Source organism: Nycticebus coucang, chromosome 8 (genome assembly GCF_027406575.1).
Source record: "Nycticebus coucang isolate mNycCou1 chromosome 8, mNycCou1.pri, whole genome shotgun sequence".
Lineage (NCBI taxonomy): Eukaryota > Metazoa > Chordata > Mammalia > Primates > Lorisidae > Nycticebus > Nycticebus coucang.
In genome coordinates this window covers 6,429,341-6,448,104 of record NC_069787.1, presented here as the reverse complement: position 1 = coordinate 6,448,104, position 18,764 = coordinate 6,429,341, and the positions used below count along the sequence as shown (strand labels likewise).

General features: G+C 42.4%; 1 protein-coding gene across 13 annotated transcripts in view; it reads right to left on the bottom strand.

The window, feature by feature from the left end:
- Positions 1-423: 423 nt before the first annotated feature.
- Positions 424-18,764, bottom strand: part of TMCC1 (transmembrane and coiled-coil domain family 1) — a 272,181-nt gene continuing 253,840 nt past the window's right edge. For all 13 annotated transcript variants that reach the window (XM_053599170.1, XM_053599166.1, XM_053599167.1 and 10 more), the window contains 2 exons: positions 6,548-6,683; positions 424-4,446 (listed from right to left, as the gene is read on the bottom strand). In XM_053599170.1, coding sequence (XP_053455145.1) covers positions 4,132-4,446; positions 6,548-6,683 — 451 coding nt within the window. In that variant the 3' untranslated portion in view covers positions 424-4,131. The remainder of the gene's footprint in view (positions 4,447-6,547; positions 6,684-18,764) is intronic.

Sequence of the window (18,764 nt, the reverse complement as noted above, 5' to 3'; positions counted from 1 at the left end):
TCCTAGTAGAAAGTACTGCCTCTATAACAAAAGCATAGATGGGATTAGGCTGGATAAAGACTGCTTAATATACAGAAAGCTGTAAATGTTACATATTTCACAAAGTATGTTTATGTCCATCACAATGTTTAGTAGCAAAGCCTTGTAAAGATGGACAGGGATTATTATGCCCATTTTTGGAATCATTAGATACTGTACTGGGAAGGGGATTCTTATATAGCTCTCTAAAAGGTAATCTTAAAATGCCAGTCTGAAAAGGTATCTGTAAAATTCATGGAGGTTGTGACAGCTGCCCTGCTGTCAGTTACACCTTTAAGATACTGGTACCCTCCACCCCCATGCATAGACTATTAGAAAGATTTCAGACTGAGAACTGGATATACAAAAATAAAGAGCAAAATAAACCCGAGTCCGATTACCAGGTTAATAGCTGAGGTCTTTATTTCAATTTATATATACAGTAAAAGTGTTGCTGATAATCTGCAGCAACCAGACAGAACATAAATTTAATTCTCTCTCAACAATTAGCAGCTTAAGATCTATCAACTACAGTGTTAACGTTCACACGTTCACAAGTGTCATTTCTTTACTTTTCAATTCGTGCAAGTGAGTTTTTATTCTTACACACTTTGATAAAACACACTTACAGTCTAGTAGTCAATCCCTACTGAGGGTATCACCTGGCATACGCAACACATAGACAGAAATGTTAATTAACTGTTAGAGCCAGATTCAAAATCCCAGGATTCATTTGAGAGTGGGGTTGTAGAAACTGTAATTTTGCCTGTCTCAGTTTGTTGACTATAATAAAGTTTGGTTTTGTTTTAGACGCATATTTTCCAAAGTTGAAGGCAATTATTCATTGCAACTCACTCAGAACTCAGCATTTCATGTGACTATACCTCCAAGGAACATGAAGTCAGAAACAAAACCACATGCAGTGAAGACCACATGAAATGTGCTCATTACTAGGACATGGCTAGCAAGGAAGGCTTGATCCCAGTGTTTTTCTTGTCATCAGATTATCCCCTCAGTTGGGACAGGAGACAGTGAAGACCCTAGTTCAGTGAAGTGTAAAATTTCGCCTACTTTTGCTTCTGAAGGAGCCAATAGGGTAGAAAGCCTTCCTTGCTAAGATGTACTGAGTATACTAAGGAATCAGAATTGGAGCAAAGAAAGTGTCCTTCAATTATCATAAACAATGTAAAATGACGGTCATTCTACAACCTGAGGAGTCACCCAAGCCAACACAGCCAGCCTCACACACCCAGGCTAGGCACCAGCATAAACAAATAATTCAGGAATGCTTCATTTCAAAGGGAATGCACATTTCTTTTTAAAGAGAAGCATTCAAGTGAGGGTAAGTTTCCACCCAGAACAATTGTGCACCCTTAGAGCGAGGTTATAGAAGAGCTTAGAAAAGACAAGAGAACCTAAGAATAACCACAATGCAAAGAAACACAAAAGCAACAGAGATAAAGTACAGGAAGGCATGAAAACAGACGCGCATTCACAAACAGCATTAAATGGACAACTGTTGGGCCTGGTGAATAACCAAGGGGCAAGAGAGCCAGAAAGCTACTATTGTGCCTGATCTGGCCTGAGAGTCCTTCCTAAGACTCTCCTAAGTTCGAGAAAGGAAGATGGAAGCTTAGCGCGGGCCTGTTTGGTTAGAGCTCAGGGCGCTTTCCAAAGGGGAAAATCTTCCTTTGATAGAAACTGTCCCAATGCAAATGGGAACAATTTCAATCCATGTATCACAGTGACTTCTAGTGCCCACAAAACTGATTAGCCTCCATGTAGTATAGGGGACTCAAAGGTTCTAGCTTAGCAAACGGTAGCAGTCTGCAAGAGCATCTCTTTCATCTACTTTGTGGGGGTCTCTTCTTTGTTCTAGGCAATTAAACGAAAGCATGAAATTAGGAGAAACTGCTAGTTTGACAAGGTCATGGTGTCCTTTGGCACTCTTGCCTAAAGTCCCTGCAATATTTTAGGCAAAGTTACCATTTTAAGTATATAGGCTTGGGGATAATTTGTTTTTGGCATGAAGATGAATTGGTTCTGATTGTTTCCTAAAAGAAAAATCACCCCTGTGGTCCCTACTCTGGGTGCCAGTTTTGAGGGAAAAAAAGAGCTGGGAGGTGTACTGTAATCATCTGGGGATGAGGTGGAGACTGGAGTACCTGAGTTAAAACAGCGAAGTGATTATGGAAACCATATGCTGGCTCTGAAAGCCAAAGCCAGATGACCAAAGCAAAAGGAGGCTGGAACTCTCATGTAATCCTTTCAGACAGGCAGGCCCATGTTTATCTACTTCCAAAAGAATTTTCTGGGATGGGGGAAATAGGCAAAACATGCTTTGTTACTCTTCTCAGGGCCTTCATAGGCTCACTGCTCATTACTTTGTTGCACACAATGAGGCTGAGAGGGAACAGCATTTGTGACACAACACTACAAATAATACAAAAAGATTAACCAAGCTCTCTAGATAAGCTCTCGGAGTTCAAGTTCCACCAGGATGATGGAACTGGTTAAGGATATGGAAGAAGGCCCAGTCCATTTCTCTAAACTGTCTATAAGTCCACTGAGCATAGTTAGGTTAATAAATCAGTCTAGATTAATAGGAAGCTGGTAACATTTTACACCCAAAACATGGGTCCTTCTCACCTGACATTTCCTTTTCTGCTCTTTTGGAGAATCACCTTCAGTTGATTCTCCTAGGCAAACAGAATAAAGCTTTGAAGTTAAGGATGCTGGGGCCAAAATGCAAACAGAAATTTCCACATCACTTTGGTTTCAGTAATTAGGGGATGTTAAAGAATAAATTAAGGAAACACAAGGAATTATTTATGACTCTCATAACATAGTCTCAAACTTTCCTACAGACTACCCCAGCCCAAGCAGTCACTGGGTGAACATTTCCTTGGTGTCAAAAAAACATCCATATCCTACCATGCTGGTTTGCGCAAACAGCCTCCCCCTCTCCCTGCACACCTTTGTCTTCTCCAACCAATCCAAGCCCATCAAGTGGTGGTGTGGGGGTGGCAGGACACCGAAAAGCGGCAGAGGCAGCCAGAGAAGGAAGTTTAAATTGCATCTCAAAACAAGGGCAGCAGAGGGCAGCTTTTATAGCAAGTCTTTCTTATTCTAACTGTTCTCAAGACAAGAGGGAGCAGCACACTTAAATAGCCACACATTTCTTCATTTAAAAACATCACTTCTTTATTTCAAAGGAAAAATAAAAGACCCTCCCAACCCTTTCCAAAAAAACCCAATAATAATAATAACAATAATAAAAAAATCCTATTAGAAACCGTAAGGAAGCGCTGAGAGTTTGAGTATTACATTCTTCAAGTATGCTGTTTGGATTTTTTATTTCTAAGTTGATTTCTATACACATTTTTAAAAAACCCTTAAAAGTGCGGCCAAGGGATTTTGCTGAAAATTAAGTATTCATAGGGCTACTTCAAAATACTGTAGTAGGACTGTGCCGTGATCCTTTGGGGCATGAAGCTCTCACTTTTGTATCCTAGCAAAGGTTAAGGGAACAGGTTCAAAAGTGGTCATACCTCCAGGGTTAGCATGAGTGGCCAACGTGGGTGAGAAAGCCAGGGAGATCCATGTGTTCTTTCACAGAGAAGGAAAATCCACCTGAATCCAAAACTTCAGACATGGAATGTGGTAGGATTTCACAGTAAAGTTAGTCCGGGACGGGGAGAGGTGGTGAGTCTAGACGAGGCAGGGTGTTAGGTTAAGGGGTTCGCCCTAATCAGGTTTTCGCATCTTTTTAGTGAGTTTTACTGCAGTCCTTCAAGCCACAATATAGAATGCCCTTCGGTGTGCTCCAGATTGTTGGTTCATGTTAAAGGACTGTGTAAGATCTGCATCCCAAGGAAAATCATGCTACATAAAAATGATCCAAGATTTTCGCCCAAAAAACTTCTTGGATAAAATCTAAAAAATACTATTGCAATTGCGTCTCTTGAAGAAAAAAAACATTATTCTAAATGTAAACAGATTCACTCAACTCTTTTGTTGTTGTAGAAAACTTCAGAGTAGGTACGTTGCTGTCTAACTCTCTGCTGCATGCACTCGCCAGAGGGGAGGAAGCGCTGCCTTCTTGTGCCAGCATCATCTGGGAGATGAAAAGAACCGCTCCACATAGCTAAAGAGAGCGTCCCAGTGCTTCCAGAGAAAGGCAATAAAAACCACAAGGAATAAAGTGCTGAACGTCCTGTTGCGAGTCTTCATGAGGGGGACCACGCAGTTGGCCACCGTGGAGACAAAGACCAAGAGGACTGCCATGACAGCCAGGAGAATGTTGATGAGTTTGCCCAGGAGGTTACGGGCAGTGGCATTCTCCAGCCCTTCCAGCTGTACCACCTGCTGCTGCTGCTGCTGCAACTCCATCTTGGAGATGCGGGTCTGGCACGCCTCCAGGGCCTCCTGTAGGCCAGAGCAGGGAAAGGTTAGCCTCTGCATACAAGCGCTCTGCCTGGCTGCCAGGCCCCTCAGCTATGCCAGTGACTTTAAATATGCTGTAGTATTGAATGTAAAAGGCTCCGTGCATAACTCACTATTCTCATTACTCCTCCAAATTGCCCTTCATTCCAATCTTTTGGAATGGCTCAAAGGAAGCAGTGGCCACAATCAATTAGGTTGTAAAGAAGACTTTGATGACAAGTCCATGAATAAATAACTTCTCTCTTTTTCACTTAAAAATTATTAATCTAAGTAGCACAGGACATATAAAAAATTTCAAAGATGACACAGTCTCTAAACACTCTTCTCAATTCCAGTCCCTGCTCCTGTGGTAAGCCTGTAAATTGTGTGTAAGTGTACACATGCCAACAGGGCGTGCCAGTAGCTTGTCACAGGCCAAATGTATGGGCCAAGGGAAATGTATGGAATTATCATGTTTATTTCCCATCTTCACATGAACAGTATCACACATACTGATGTACACCTCACACTTTTTACTCCATGTCAATATGGAGAGACTCACCTCAATCCTTTTAATTGCTGAAGAGCATTTTATAGTATGGCTATGCTATAGCACATAGTTTACTCAGTCACTTCTCTTGGGGGATTTTTAGGTTGTTCCCAACTTTCCCTTTAGAAAAACAGTGCACTGAACAACCTTTGAACATGCTTCCTTACACAGACTACCCCATGTTTTCTAAATCAGGTCAACCTCTGACCTCAGTGGGAAGGGATCTCAGACCTTGGCTTCTCTACTCCCAACCCCCAATTATGCTGTAAAGAAGACTCTGTGCCCACACATTAGACCAAACAGTAAAAAAGACCTGTTCCCTTCAAGGTCATGCCTTATCCCATAAGTTTAAATAAATTTCACCCTAACATTCAGGGGACATAACCTATTTCCCCAGCTATGGTTAACTATCTTCCAGAGTTCAGCAGTGGCTGGAACAGTTTTTCTGGTTTCAATGGGTCCTGGTTTCCTGAGATTTGAGTAAATATTTGTGCAGCTTCACACTGAAATCAGCTAGAAAACGATAGACAGTAGATGCTATTTAGTCCATAGCAATATTAGGGAGAATAAAAACTAAGACATCTCCAGAGTTCCAGGGCCTGGAGAAGATGGCAGCTGGGCAAATGATCTAGACATTCTCTGATTCTTTTAGGCTGCAGAAGTACAAGTTTCCTGGGCCACTTCCCTTCTCTGAAACTAGCTTCTTTCAAGAAGCTTTCCTATGAAACTACCAAGAACTATTCTTCCTTTAGAAATACCTCCCTATAGAAGGAAGAAAAAAAATGATATACTCTATTTCCCCATGGAATAAAATAGATGGGTTATTAGCCTCAAACTTTGGTACCTCATGAGTTAGTCTCAGAGACTGCTGGGCAATGTGCCTGTAAGAGATTTGGATCAGGAAGATGGGACAAAAGCCCCCTTTCTCACAGGAGAAGACAGAAAAGATGGCCCTAACACTTGTCAGATGTGTTCTTGAAACAGTAACCAGCATATGGGATGCAGGTAGCTTTCCATACACGGAGATTGCAGCTACTAAGACCAATGTTACTAAGAAACACTTCCTGAGAAGCAAGCAGGTGTAGCACCCCAAATGGCACAGACTTCTGAGAAACACACCTCAATCATTTAAAGAGTAGGGATACTATAGTGGGAGGAAGCTTTTTTTTTTTTTTGAGACAGAGTCTCACTATGTTGCCCTTGGTAGAGTGCTGTGGTATCACAGCTCACAGCAACCTCAAACTCTTGGGCTTAAGCGATTCTCTCACCTCAGCCTATTGAGTAGCTGCGACTACAGGCGCCCGCCACAATGCCCAGCTATTTTTTTGATGCAGTTGTCACTGTTGTTTAGCAGGCTTGGGCTGGGCTTGAACCCGCCAGCCTCGGTGTATGTGGCTGGCGCCCTATTCACTGAGCTACGGGTGCTGAGCTGTAGAAGCTTTTCTTGATGTTCTATCCTCCCATTTTTTTTTTTTTTATTATTATTCCTTTCTTCTTTTTTTCTTTTCCTAATCTTCCTATGTTTTGCCCTTACATATCATCCTGCATGCTCACCTGGATGTCCCGGGCCCGTTCATAGGACTGATAGGCAATTTTCTCTTCCATGCTGGCTAATTCCTGCTTCAAGTTCAAGATTTCATTCTGGTGGAGCTCCGTTAGGTCATTTAGTTGCTCTTCTAATCGTTCACATCTACAAGAATGGAGAAAAAGAGAAATTTTTATCTATTTTGTGAGTATCTTTCCTGGCATAATTTTTATCCAATTCCTAAAACCCATTCTGCAAAGGAAGAAAATAAAAGTGCAAAGAAACTGAGTGACCCAAGACAACAGGGCATGCAGTGGGTTCTGCTTTTAGTTTCTGGAAAGGACAGCTTGTCACAAGGCCAAATCATATAGCAACATGGCTTTTCCACAATCTTCTCAACATACGGTATTTGCAGTGATGCCAGCAGCCCTGGTTAGCTTTCAGCACACCCATAACACTGAGGCAGTCATGCTGCTCTGAGCAGCACATGGGAGAACAAAAACTGTGTAAGTAAACAAATTTCCTCAGAGATAAAGGGCACACAAACGAAAACTGACCTTCTAGCAGTCACCCGGAGCTTATTCTGTCACTGGATAGCTCACTCACCTGGATGTCTATGATTCAGAGCCCTAGAATACCAGAGCGAGTGGGCTCATCACCCTAATGGTCAAGCACAGTGTCCTGGGATATTTCCATTTGCACAGATCCACTGAGAGCCTGCTGCATGCCAGGTATGTTCAAAGTACTAGAAATAGCATGGTATTTAGAGAATAGAGAACCTGCCCTCACAAGTCTATATTCTATAAGAGTGGGGTGGGGGAGGAGAAAAACCAAAATGATTTAGGTTTGGGTAAGTAAAATAAAGATGACTAGCAGCATAGGAAGGTGATGCTGGAATGGTCAGGGAACCTCCTTCCCTGTTCAACTCCATTCAAAAATGAGTGTCAAAACTTGGGTGACACAGAGCTTTGTGAAGATGAGGAAAAAGGAACATTTTAAACAGAAGGAAGAACAAATACAACCTTTTCAACAAGGGTACTATAGTTTGGCATGTCTGAGGAACAGAAAGTGGGTCAGTGTGGCTGTAGCCAAGTAAAAATCACGGAGAATGGAGGAGGAGGACTTATGGTTCCTCTAGAGGAGGGGTTATTTTAGTCATCTCGTAGCTCCAGCACTTGGAACCCTATATGGGAAGCTTTACTCTGCATAAAAATGAAACTTGACCAGGGCCATCTAAGGACCAGCAGGATTAGAAAAGGTTTACAGATGAGACCAGAGATTCTAGGTGGAAAAAGAATAATAGGTAAAAGGCTGGAGGTAGAAATGGAATTAGAAACGTATAGAGTAACTAGAATAGTGGTTCCATATTGGAGAAACAAGGAAAATCTAGAAGATGAGAAGAACTGAGATTCTGGAATAGTCAGTCAATGAGCCCAAAGCAGATTACTGAAGGAGGAAGTCCCAAGATGAACACAATATTTTAGGAATGAGTTACCTGATAGGACAGACTGCAGTAAGTTGTGTTTGGTGCCCCAGAAACCAAAGAGTTAGGTAGACAAGAGAACAGATGAAGACTATCCATTAGAAAACACTAGAAACAGAGGGTAAAAGAAAGGGAAGAAAGAATAAACATGTCTCTAGCTTCTAGTGACTAGACTGGAAGCCTCTCCGTCACACAAAGAACAGATGGGCAGGGCCATTCCAACAGGTAACATACCACCACTCGGGCAGCACACACTGAAAGGAATAAAACTGCTAGAACAGACTCAAATATTTAAAACTAGCCCTTTCCTCCTGTTTTTAATCCTATTTGTAGTGCAGAAACCTTTAAGAATACAAAGGATTTGTCTGTGGAAGGTAATTTTTATGAGGCAGTGTTCTCTCTTTCAAGAAATATATAATAGGCTCGGCGCCTGTGGCTCAAGTGGCTAAGGCACCAGCCACATACATCTGAGCTGGTGGGTTCAAATCCAGCCTGGGCCCGCCAAACAATGACGGCTGCAACTAAAAAATATTAGCTGGGCGTTGTGGCGGGTGCCTGTAGGCGCAGCTACTTGGGAGGTGGAGGCAGGAGAATTGCTTAAGCCCAGGAGTTGGAGGTTGCTGTGAGCTGTGATGCCACGGCACTCTACCCAGGGTGACAGTTTGAGGCTCTGTCTCAAAAAAAAAAGAAATATATAATAAATAATACTTATATCCTAAACTCTACTTCTTCTCTAAGAGAAAAAGGATTTCATAAAAAAAAAAAAAGGCATAGTCTGACCCCTTTAACTAGGTTACCACATTCTATTTAGTTCTCCTTTGCCCTTGATAGGAATTTCTGTGCTGCTTCCTCCTATGCTAAGACTCCTACTGTTACTGAAGTGACTGATCGGACTGAGCAGAAAGCAGTTCCACCTTTTATGAGGAACGAGGGTGACAGTCTCTGTGACTGCATTTTTGTTTCATCTCATTTCAGCTCAGGGCATGTGCACAGAAACAGGTGCCATCTCTAGGATTGATTTTCCACCAAATTTTAAGTTTACCAAATGCCATAAGATGTTAACATATTGTTTTTGCATGATTGTTCTATTTTAGCCCACTATTTGTGGTGTTTTTGGTGTTTGGTAATTCCATCATTCTCTCTCTTCACCAGGGGGACTGAAGACTTTTTTTTTTTTTTTGTAGAGACAGAGTCTCACTGTACTGCCCTCGGGTAGAGTGCCGTGGCGTCACACAGCTCACAGGAACCTCCAACTCCTGGGCTTAAGCGATTCTCTTGCCTCAGCCTCCCGAGCAGCTGGGACTACAGGGACTGAAGACTTTTATAAAGCAGTGTTCCAAAGTGTTGGTCTCTTAAGATTTAAGGGAAATGTTGTATCTGGCAGCACATAACTTGCCTAAGCTAAGGGTTGGTGTTGGGTGGTAAGGAGGGAAGCACGATGGTGGTGGTCACCAGCCTGTTTACTGATGAAAGCAGACACATGTTACTTCTCTGGATATGTACCATAGGCCACCACCCAACCTCTTGGCCCACAAACTGTAGTCTTTCTGGCCTGGCAGGACTTTGGGGAGTCTTACTAGATGTTAAAATGGCTCACATGTACCACTAGAACAGATTATACAACAGCAGCAGCAACAACCCCGTATTCAGTGTCTACTGTGCAAATTCATTTCTGTAACTGGGACTAGAAAGTATTATCTGCATTTTATAGATCAGAAAACTGAAGCTTAGATACTTTTCACATGATTTCCTTAAGGACATACTATATTAAATAGGGTAACAAGGATTTGAATCCAGGGTTGACTTTAAAACCCAGGTTCTTAAACTTTACTTGTGATGTCACTTAGAAACTACTCAAGAGGCCCAAACCAACTAACTCTCTTTTTTTTTTTTTGTAGAGACAGATTCTTTACCGCCTTCAGTAGAGTGCCATGATGTCACAGGACTCACAGCAACCTCTAGCTCTTGGGCTTCCACGATTCTCCTGCCTCAGCCTCCCAAGCAGCTGGGATTACAGGCGCCCGCCACAACGCCCGGCTATTTTTTGGTTGGGGCTGGGTTTGAACCCGCCACCCTCGGCATATGGGGCCGGTGCCCTACTCACTGAGCCACAGGTGCCACCCTCAACTAACTCTTTTTTTTTTTTTTTTTTTTTGTAGAGACAGAGTCTCACTGTACCGCCCTCGGGTAGAGTGCCGTGGCGTCACACGGCTCACAGCAACCTCTAACTCTTGGGCTTACGCGATTCTCCTGCCTCAGCCTCCCAAGCAGCTGGGATTACAGGCGCCCGCCACAACATCCGGCTATTTTTTGGATGCAGTTTGGCCGGGGCTGGGTTTGAACCCGCCACCCTCGGCATATGGGGCTGGCGCCCTACTCACTGAGCCACAGGCGCCGCCTCAACTAACTCTCTTAATAGTAAGAAATTTGAGTCAGCTGGGCACAGTGGCTCACGCCTGTAATCCTAGCACTTTGGGAGGCTGAGGCCAGTGGATCACTTGAGTTCATGAGTTCAAGATGAGCCTGAGCAAGAGTGAGGACCCCCCCCCCACCCCATCTGTACTAAAAATGAAAAACTGAGGAAAGAGGATTGATTGAGTCCAAGAGCTTGAGGTTGCTGTGATCTATGACGTCATTGAACTTTACCCAGGACAATAAAGTTCACCAAAAAAAGGAAAAAAGAAATTTGAGTCAACTGATAGCAATCCAAACCATACAGCCACAAAAGAAACCAGACGGTACTACAATGGCATGATAGTTTGGAACTCGATGTCAAGATGGAGGTGGTGGGTGGCACCTGTGGCTCACTGAGTAGGGTGCCAGCCCCATATACCAAGGGTAGTGGGTTCAAACTCAGCTCTGGCCAAACTGCAAAAAAAAAAAAAAAGATGACCGTTGTGCCGGGCTACTGTAGTTCCAGCTACTTGGGAGGCTGAGGCAAGAGAATTGCCTAAGCCCAAGAGCTGGAGGTTGCTGTGAGCTGTGACATCACGGCACTCTGCCAAGGGCAACAAAGTGAGACTGTCTCTTAAAAAAAAAAAAAAAAGATGGAGGTGGTAAGAGGCAGAGATGTGTAATAAAAAGATTAGGGACCTATAATCAAAAGGACAGTGAGGCGGTGCCTGTGGCTCAAGGATTAGGGCACCGGCCCCATATACCGGAGGTGGCGGGTTTAAACCCGGCTCCAGCCAAAAAAAAGAAAGAAAAAGTGCAAAAAAAAAAAAAAAAAAAAAAAGACAGTGAATGCTGGCAATGATGTGGAGACATAGGAACCTTCATATATGGCTGGTAGGAATGTAAAATGGGACAACTGCCTTGGAAAACAGTTTGTCACTTCCTCAAACAGTTAAACATAGTTACCACATAACCCAGCAATTCCACTCCCAGTACACACCAAAAGAGAAAAACTTCTTTCCACACAAAATCTGCTACATGAATGTTCATAGCAGCATTATTCATAATAGCCAAAAAGTAAAAACATCCCAAATGTGGTATGTTCAGTGTACAAAAGAAATCACCTTGGCTATTCACAAGTCCAATATCCATATTTTCTACCATAACCAGCTGTCACCTGGCAAGTTCCAGTTCACTGTATTCCTTTCTCCTTCAATTGATAGCCACTCACAGAAACAACAGGGCATAAACACAAATATGACTAACTCCTGAGTCTCAGGTAAAACTACTGTGCAAATTCACCTCCCCGTTTTCCTGCCCAGCTTTCCTGCCCCCATGTCAATGGACTTCCTACTGCAGAGATAGTTCACAGTAGTGGGAAGATTCTCATGAGCTTCCGATGGGCTACTTACGATGGGCTACTTCCCAACAAACCCATTCTAAGATGAAAACATCATTAAGTCAAACCACCATAAATCAGGGGCTCCCTATACAACCAAATGTATACCATCCAACAAAGATGGTTCCTAGAATGTGGATGGGTGGGTGGGGTAGCGGTGGGGGCTAAGGCACTCTTTAGCAGTAGCCTGTGAGCTCTGGTGTGGCCTTGCCTTAACTTCCTGGCTTATCCAGACCCAGGATGAAGACAATAGAACAGATGGCTTGTTTATCTTTATAAATACCAAGAGTTGAGAAATAGCTGAAACTAGTCAGCAGTTCAAAATAATCTTGACAGATTCAAGCATAGTCAAGAGTTTACTAGGGATTAATTTTATAGAAACAGACTGGTAGCTACTTCTTACTACTGAATGCAGGTATCAGAGGACATGCACATGAGGGGGTAATCTGTTCTTTGTGAAGCCAAAGAACTTAGGGGTAAGATTTACAAACAGCTAGGCTTTTAGTTCAGTTTTATTTACTTATTTATTTATTTATTTGAGACAGAGCCTCACTTTGTCACCCTTGGTAAAGTGCTGTGGTGTCATAGTGTGGCTCATAGCAACCTCAAACTCCTGGGCTCAAGTGATTCTCTTACCTCAGATTCCCGAGTAGCTGGGACTATAGGCGCCCGCACAATGCTCAGCTATTTTAGTTCAGTTTTAGAAAGAACTTTCTAATAGCTTGTCTAACATTGAAAAAAAACTATCTCAGGGAAAGTAAGACCCTGCCACTGGAGGTATTCAAAGAGAGATTGCTTGTCAGGGATGCTGCAGGAGCCAACTCCTCTATTTAAAGAGATTTTCCTAACCTCAAGAGTTTAAGGTTCTATTATTTTTCATTAGGGATGGGCTTTGCTATCTATGCTGCCCAGGCTGGAGTACAGTGGCTATTCGCAGGCCAGATACCAGCATAGGAGTTCTGATCTGCTCTACTTCAGGTTGTTTGCCCTCCTTGGGCAACCTAGTAGTCTCCTTGCTTCCAGGAGTTCAATATATTGATGTCAAACTTAGTATAAACACCTAATTGGTATGGCGCTATTACAACCCATAACTTCTGGACTCTGGAATAAATAGCTGGGACTACTGTTGTACACCACTGTGCCCATCTAAGATTCTTTCTAGTCAAGGAACCTGTTTTTATCTTTAGAACTATGTATACTTTAAATGTTCACGGTATAGTTCTTTTCACAAAATGTTAACTCTAACAACTCTAAAGTGAGTGAAGAGATAAATGAAATAGCAGGAATATCCAAGAGATACGTAAACCAGAGTGTGAAATATTGAGATTTGGTAGTTAGCATAAAGATGTGGACTGGTGATAAATATGTATGAATCAGAGGGTCCTTGAGAAAGTCCTCAGCACTTGTTCCCAACACACTTGAACCTTATTACAAGCTGGCTGGGTGCCTGTTGCTCAATGGTTAGAGCAGGCCCTATGCACCAGGGTTGCCAGGTTCGAACCCAGCCTGGGCCTGCTAAATGGGGAAAAAAAAAAAAAAAAAAGAATCTTATTATAGGCTCGGTGCCTGTGGCTCAAGCGGCTAAGGCACCAGCCACATACACCTGAGCTGGCGGGTTCGAATCCAGCCTAGGCCTGCCAAAAAACAACAATGATGGCTGCAACCAAAAAATAGCTGGGTGTTCTGGCAGGCGCCTGTAAGCCCAGCTACTTGGGAGGCAGAGGCAGGAGAATCGCTTGAGCCCAGGAGCTGGAGGTTGCTATGAGCTTTGATGCCACAGCACTCTACCCAGGTGACAGCTTGAGGCTCTGCCTCAAAAAAAAAAAAACAACAAAAAAAAGAAATACTTTTTTTGTTTTGTCTTTTTTTTTTTTTTTTTTTGGAGACAGGGTTGTTGCTCAAGCTAGAGTGCAGTGGCCGTACAGCTCACTGCAACCTCAAACTCCTAGGGTCAATTAATCTGCCTTCTCAGCCTCCCAGACAGCTGAGACTACAGGTGTGGGCCACCATGCTTGGCTAATTTTTCTATTTTTTTTTAGAAACAGGGTCTTGCTATGTTATTCAGGCTGGTCTTCAACTCCTAGCCTCAAATAATCCTCCCACTTTAGCCTCCCAAAGTGTGAGGATTATAGGTATGAGCTTGGCCAGAAATGGTCTTATAATGTAGTTTGTACCAGGTGATGCATCTACTCAGTCCAGGTTTTAGAATAAAATCCCAGCTCTGCAACTCACCAGTTTGGGTGATCCTGTTTTAAAGAGGAAATCTACCTATTCCACACGGCAACTGTGAAGATTAAGTGAGAGAGACATCAAATGCTTGGCTTAGAAGATGTGCTCTGTGACATGGATATATCATCAGTATACATTGGGTTTCAGTTTTCTCTTTCGAGATCCTACGAATTCTCTCCAATAATCTTTAGTGAGGTGATTAAAAAAGACTGTTTGTTGAATGTCATTTGGCTACAAGTTTGCTGTGGCTTCACTGTCATTGATTCCTACTTCCGACTTTTTTAAGTCTCCATTTCTGAATCTATCTCCACATTCTGAATTTTATATATTTTAGAATTTTCACTATTTTCAGTATACTTACAGTATTTTTCTTATAACATCACATAAATGGGTTTACTTAATAAACACTCTGTCCTTCTCAATCCTAGATATAATAAGCCTCTTACTTTTTAATTTCATCAGGAGGGCCAGCACAAGCATACACCTGACATTTCCCAGGCTCAAGCTTGCCAGATAATTCATCTAGTTCTGTTCACTGGCCTGTCCCAAACTTTCCTTTATGTTGACGAAACTGCCCTACCTACCTTCTTTTCTGGGATGTTTTTTATTATGTGTGTAAGGGAAGGTATCTCAAATAATTAAAAGAATTTTTGTTTTTTTAGAGATGGGGCAGCCCAGGCTGGAGTGCAGTAGCTATTCACGGGCAGGAACAGAGCACACTGCTGCCTTAAACTCCTGGGCTCAAGTGATCTCCTGCTCAGCTTCCTGACTAGATGGAACTACACGTGCTCGCTACCAGGCCCAGCTCACGAGTAAATTTTATCTGATCTTTGAATATCTCCAGAAAGAGATGAATAGGAACTACTAGTCCTCACCTTGCCCTTGTAGGAAATAAAGTCCTTCAAAGACTGAACTCTTTACTTCTGGTCACGCGGGAAGTTAACACAAGGTCTCCTCAAGCTGAGTCTTCCCAAAGGGGAAATCTGTCTGTTGTTCCCAGAGACAATACTTTATTAGTAAGCAGTTAAATAGAAGTAGGCTTTGGGTAAGCAGAATGAGCTCAGCAGATGAAACAAACAGGTTAAGAGACTTGCCAAGGTGATACAAAGCTGCACAACTCAAAGGTGAAGCAAGACCCATATGGGTCCAGCAGAAACCACCCAACTAAAAACTATCAGTTTTTGTTTCCCTCTTTAGGTCATAAGGGGGAAAGAATTACCTGGAGAATGACGACTTTCTGAAAGAATAGAAAAGTCAGCTGTTATTGTGTACCTGAAATCCTATTATGCTCACACAAACAGATGTGTTTGAGTTACCATAGTAAGCACCTCAATCTGCAGGAAACAGGGAAGAAACTGAGAAACTTGACGGGTTTTTTTGAAAATCTGATAAACAAATTAGCAAAATGCCCTTGATGTCTTGGAATGCTGGTCTTCTGGATTAAGAAAACCTCCCTGGTCTATCAATACTAAAAACACCCTTCCCTGATTTATCCATCCAGGCCACGGAAATCTGTTTCTGAGCTCTTTTTTCATAGCTCTTTTTCACAACTTCACAAACCATGATTTGAAAGCCCAAACTTGATTATACTTGGCACTAACCTTTTTTAGTGGCATTAGCTTCAGTGTGGCTTATATAATCTACATGTGGATTTTAGTCTGAAAATAGGCTAACGAAGAGTCTAGTAAATGTGGCATCTTTTGGGTGAAGGAGTGTGTGTGTGAGGAGGAACTTAATCAAAACATAAAAACACTAACACAAAGAACAATAATTACCCTCTTCTTCTATACCTTTTTAGCGTAGTTTCTGCCTCTAAGGAACTAAGATTTATGAAGATGTTTGTACATTAAACTTCATCTCCTTTGTATCTGGGAGATACTTCAATTTTATAAAAATAGGGGGCCCAGAATGATGCAGTGTCTCCCCAGTTCGTGTACTAGGGACATGAACTACTTGGTTTATGACTGTTTTCAGATTTATTGTCTTTTTTAACTTTCTTTTTCTGGCCAGTTGTGGTGGCTCATGCCTGTAATCCTAGTACTCGGGGAGGTCAAGGCAGGTGGATTGCTTCAGGTCAGGAGTTCGAGACCAGCCTAAGCAAGAATAAGACCTGTCTCTACTAAAAACAGAAAAAATGAGCTGGGCACGGTGGTGGGCACCTATAGTCCCAGCTACACAGGAAGCTGCGGCAGGAGGATCATATGAGCCTGCAGTAAGCTACAATGCCACCACTGCACTCCAACCTGGGTAATAGAGCAAGACCTTGTCTCAAAACAAACAAAAAACTTTCTCCTCTGTACTGTTAATCGCAAAACCCAAACAACAAAAGGAAGAAAACATCTATACTCTAGCTTCCACTGACTTCCCATTACCCTCATTACTAATATAATCTCTTTGGTTTACTTTACTTGCTAATGTTTACTTTTTGTCTAAGTTCCTTTTTTTTTTTTTAAGAGACAGAGTCTTACTCTATTGCCCTGGGTAGAGTGCCGTAGCGTCCCAGCTCACAGCACCCTCCAGCTCTCAGGCTTAGGCGATTCTCTTGCCTCAGTCTCCTGAGTAGCTGGGACCACAGGCACCCACCACAATGCCCAGCTATTTTTTTGTTGCAGTTTGGTCAAGGCCAGGTTTGAACCCACCACCCTTGGTATATGGGGCTGGCGCACTACCCACTGAGCCACAGGCGCCGCCCACTTTCTGTGTAAATTCTAAAGTGGAGAAGCCAGGTATGAATATCTATCTTCTCATTCAATATTAAAATAAAAAATTAAATATTGTATATAGCCTGTCATATGTGATTCTTTTAAAACCAAGAACTCCTCTTTAAGGGACTGTAAGCCCTTCAAAGGATGCTAACTAAAGCACTCTAAATACCAGGTGGGGGTAGGTTTCTTAATCTTATAAGTCAAGTCATGCCTCACATAACCATGGGGAGACTTCGTGATTGTATGACCATCACAGAGCATACTTAACACACACCTAGATGGCACAGGCCACTACATACCTAGGCAATATGGTATAGACTGTTGTTCCTGGGGTACAAACAGCTTAGAATGTTACAGGCAATTGTAATGCAATGGTGAATATTTGTTTATCTAGAGTCACACATATCTAAACATAGAAATAGTATAGTAGGGCGGCGCCTGTGGCTCAGTCGGTAAGGCGCCTGTCCCATATACCGAGGGTGGTGGGTTCAAACCCGGCCCCAGCTGAACTGCAACCAAAAAATAGCTGGGCATTGTGGCGGGCGCCTGTAGTCCCAGCTACTCGGGAGGCTGAGGCAAGAGAATCGCTTAAGCCCAGGAGTTGGAGGTTGCTGTGAGCTGTGTGATGCCATGGCACTCTACCGAGGGCCATAAAGTGAGACTCTGTCTCTACAAAAAAAAAAAAAAAAAATAGTATAGTAAAAATACAGTATCATAAACTTATAGGATTCTTCATTGTACATGAGACCTGTTATTGGCCAAAATGTCACTATTCTGCACATGACTGATTTTGGCTGGCATATGCTTTTTATCCAACTTTATCCAGAATACAAGTAGCAGGAGATTAATAATCTTGTTTTGAGGATTTTTTATTCAAGGCTCCTTTCTACATCATTTACAACACAAAGGGAATCTAGACACCTAAACATGGCTGGGTGTAACTATAGTAAACAGAAAGGCTTTACATACTAAGATTTTTTTTTAAAGCAGTTTATTAATATTTTGGTAAGTAAAGTTCATCCTCCACTGGGAGGAACACTTGCTCTATCTAAAGTACTAAATACATCCAGATTTAGTTGTAGGTGAACAACTAATAAATGAATACTGATTATGAAAAAGTGTTTTGGTCATAGGATTAGTCAACATAGTCACATTTCTAGACCTGAGATAAGCCAGGAGTGTTTTGGATCAAATTCCTTATGAATGAGAAACTGGTTGAGTACACAGGCTGGGAATGCTTCAGTCTAAAGCATTACTCTTTGGGTGTGGCTCAAAGTTTGGAGCCCTCTCTAAGAGCCAATAGTGCTTCCTAGTTGGGCAAGAGGGCAATAGGGCATTAGGGCAGGAGGCTAAAGAAACTTGTAGGGCAGGTATTGAGAAAAACAGGAAGTGCCAAGGCTGACACCCCCAGGGAGCTATGGGAGCAGACTACAGCACTACTTCCCAAATGCATACCAGAGACCTGACGTAGCTTCTGCAAGGGTCTGACCAGAGTGGAGAGGCATAGCTGGAGAACGGGATAGAACATGTGGCTTGATTAGATTCCTGGCTGAATTGAGAAAGTAGATTTTTTTCTTTCTACCTTTTCTTACCTTGTTTGTGTTGAAGTCTGAAAAAAGACTAGGAAACTCTTTCAGCTGAAAAGGGGAAAGAGCACATCAGTCCCCCCAAAATACCAAGGGTAGACATCTAAAGAATACTAAAGGATACAGGGAATAAATAAAACCTAAAGGGGCTTTCTGGGCAATTTGGAGATTTGGTAATACCAGCATTCTAACATCCTGGCACAACTCAGATCTTTTTATTCCCTCAGACAAAGTGGAGAAGAAGGGAGCATTTGTTGACCTCCTACTCTAAACCGAATATCACATTAGGTGCTTCATTCAAGTTATCTCATTTAATAATCTCCACAAACCTATGTAATAAAGTATCATACATTTTTATACAGGGAAAAACAAAGGCTCAGATCAGCTATGTAACCAACTAAAGGCCATACAACTTAAGTAATGTCAGAACTGACAATCAATTTCAAGCTT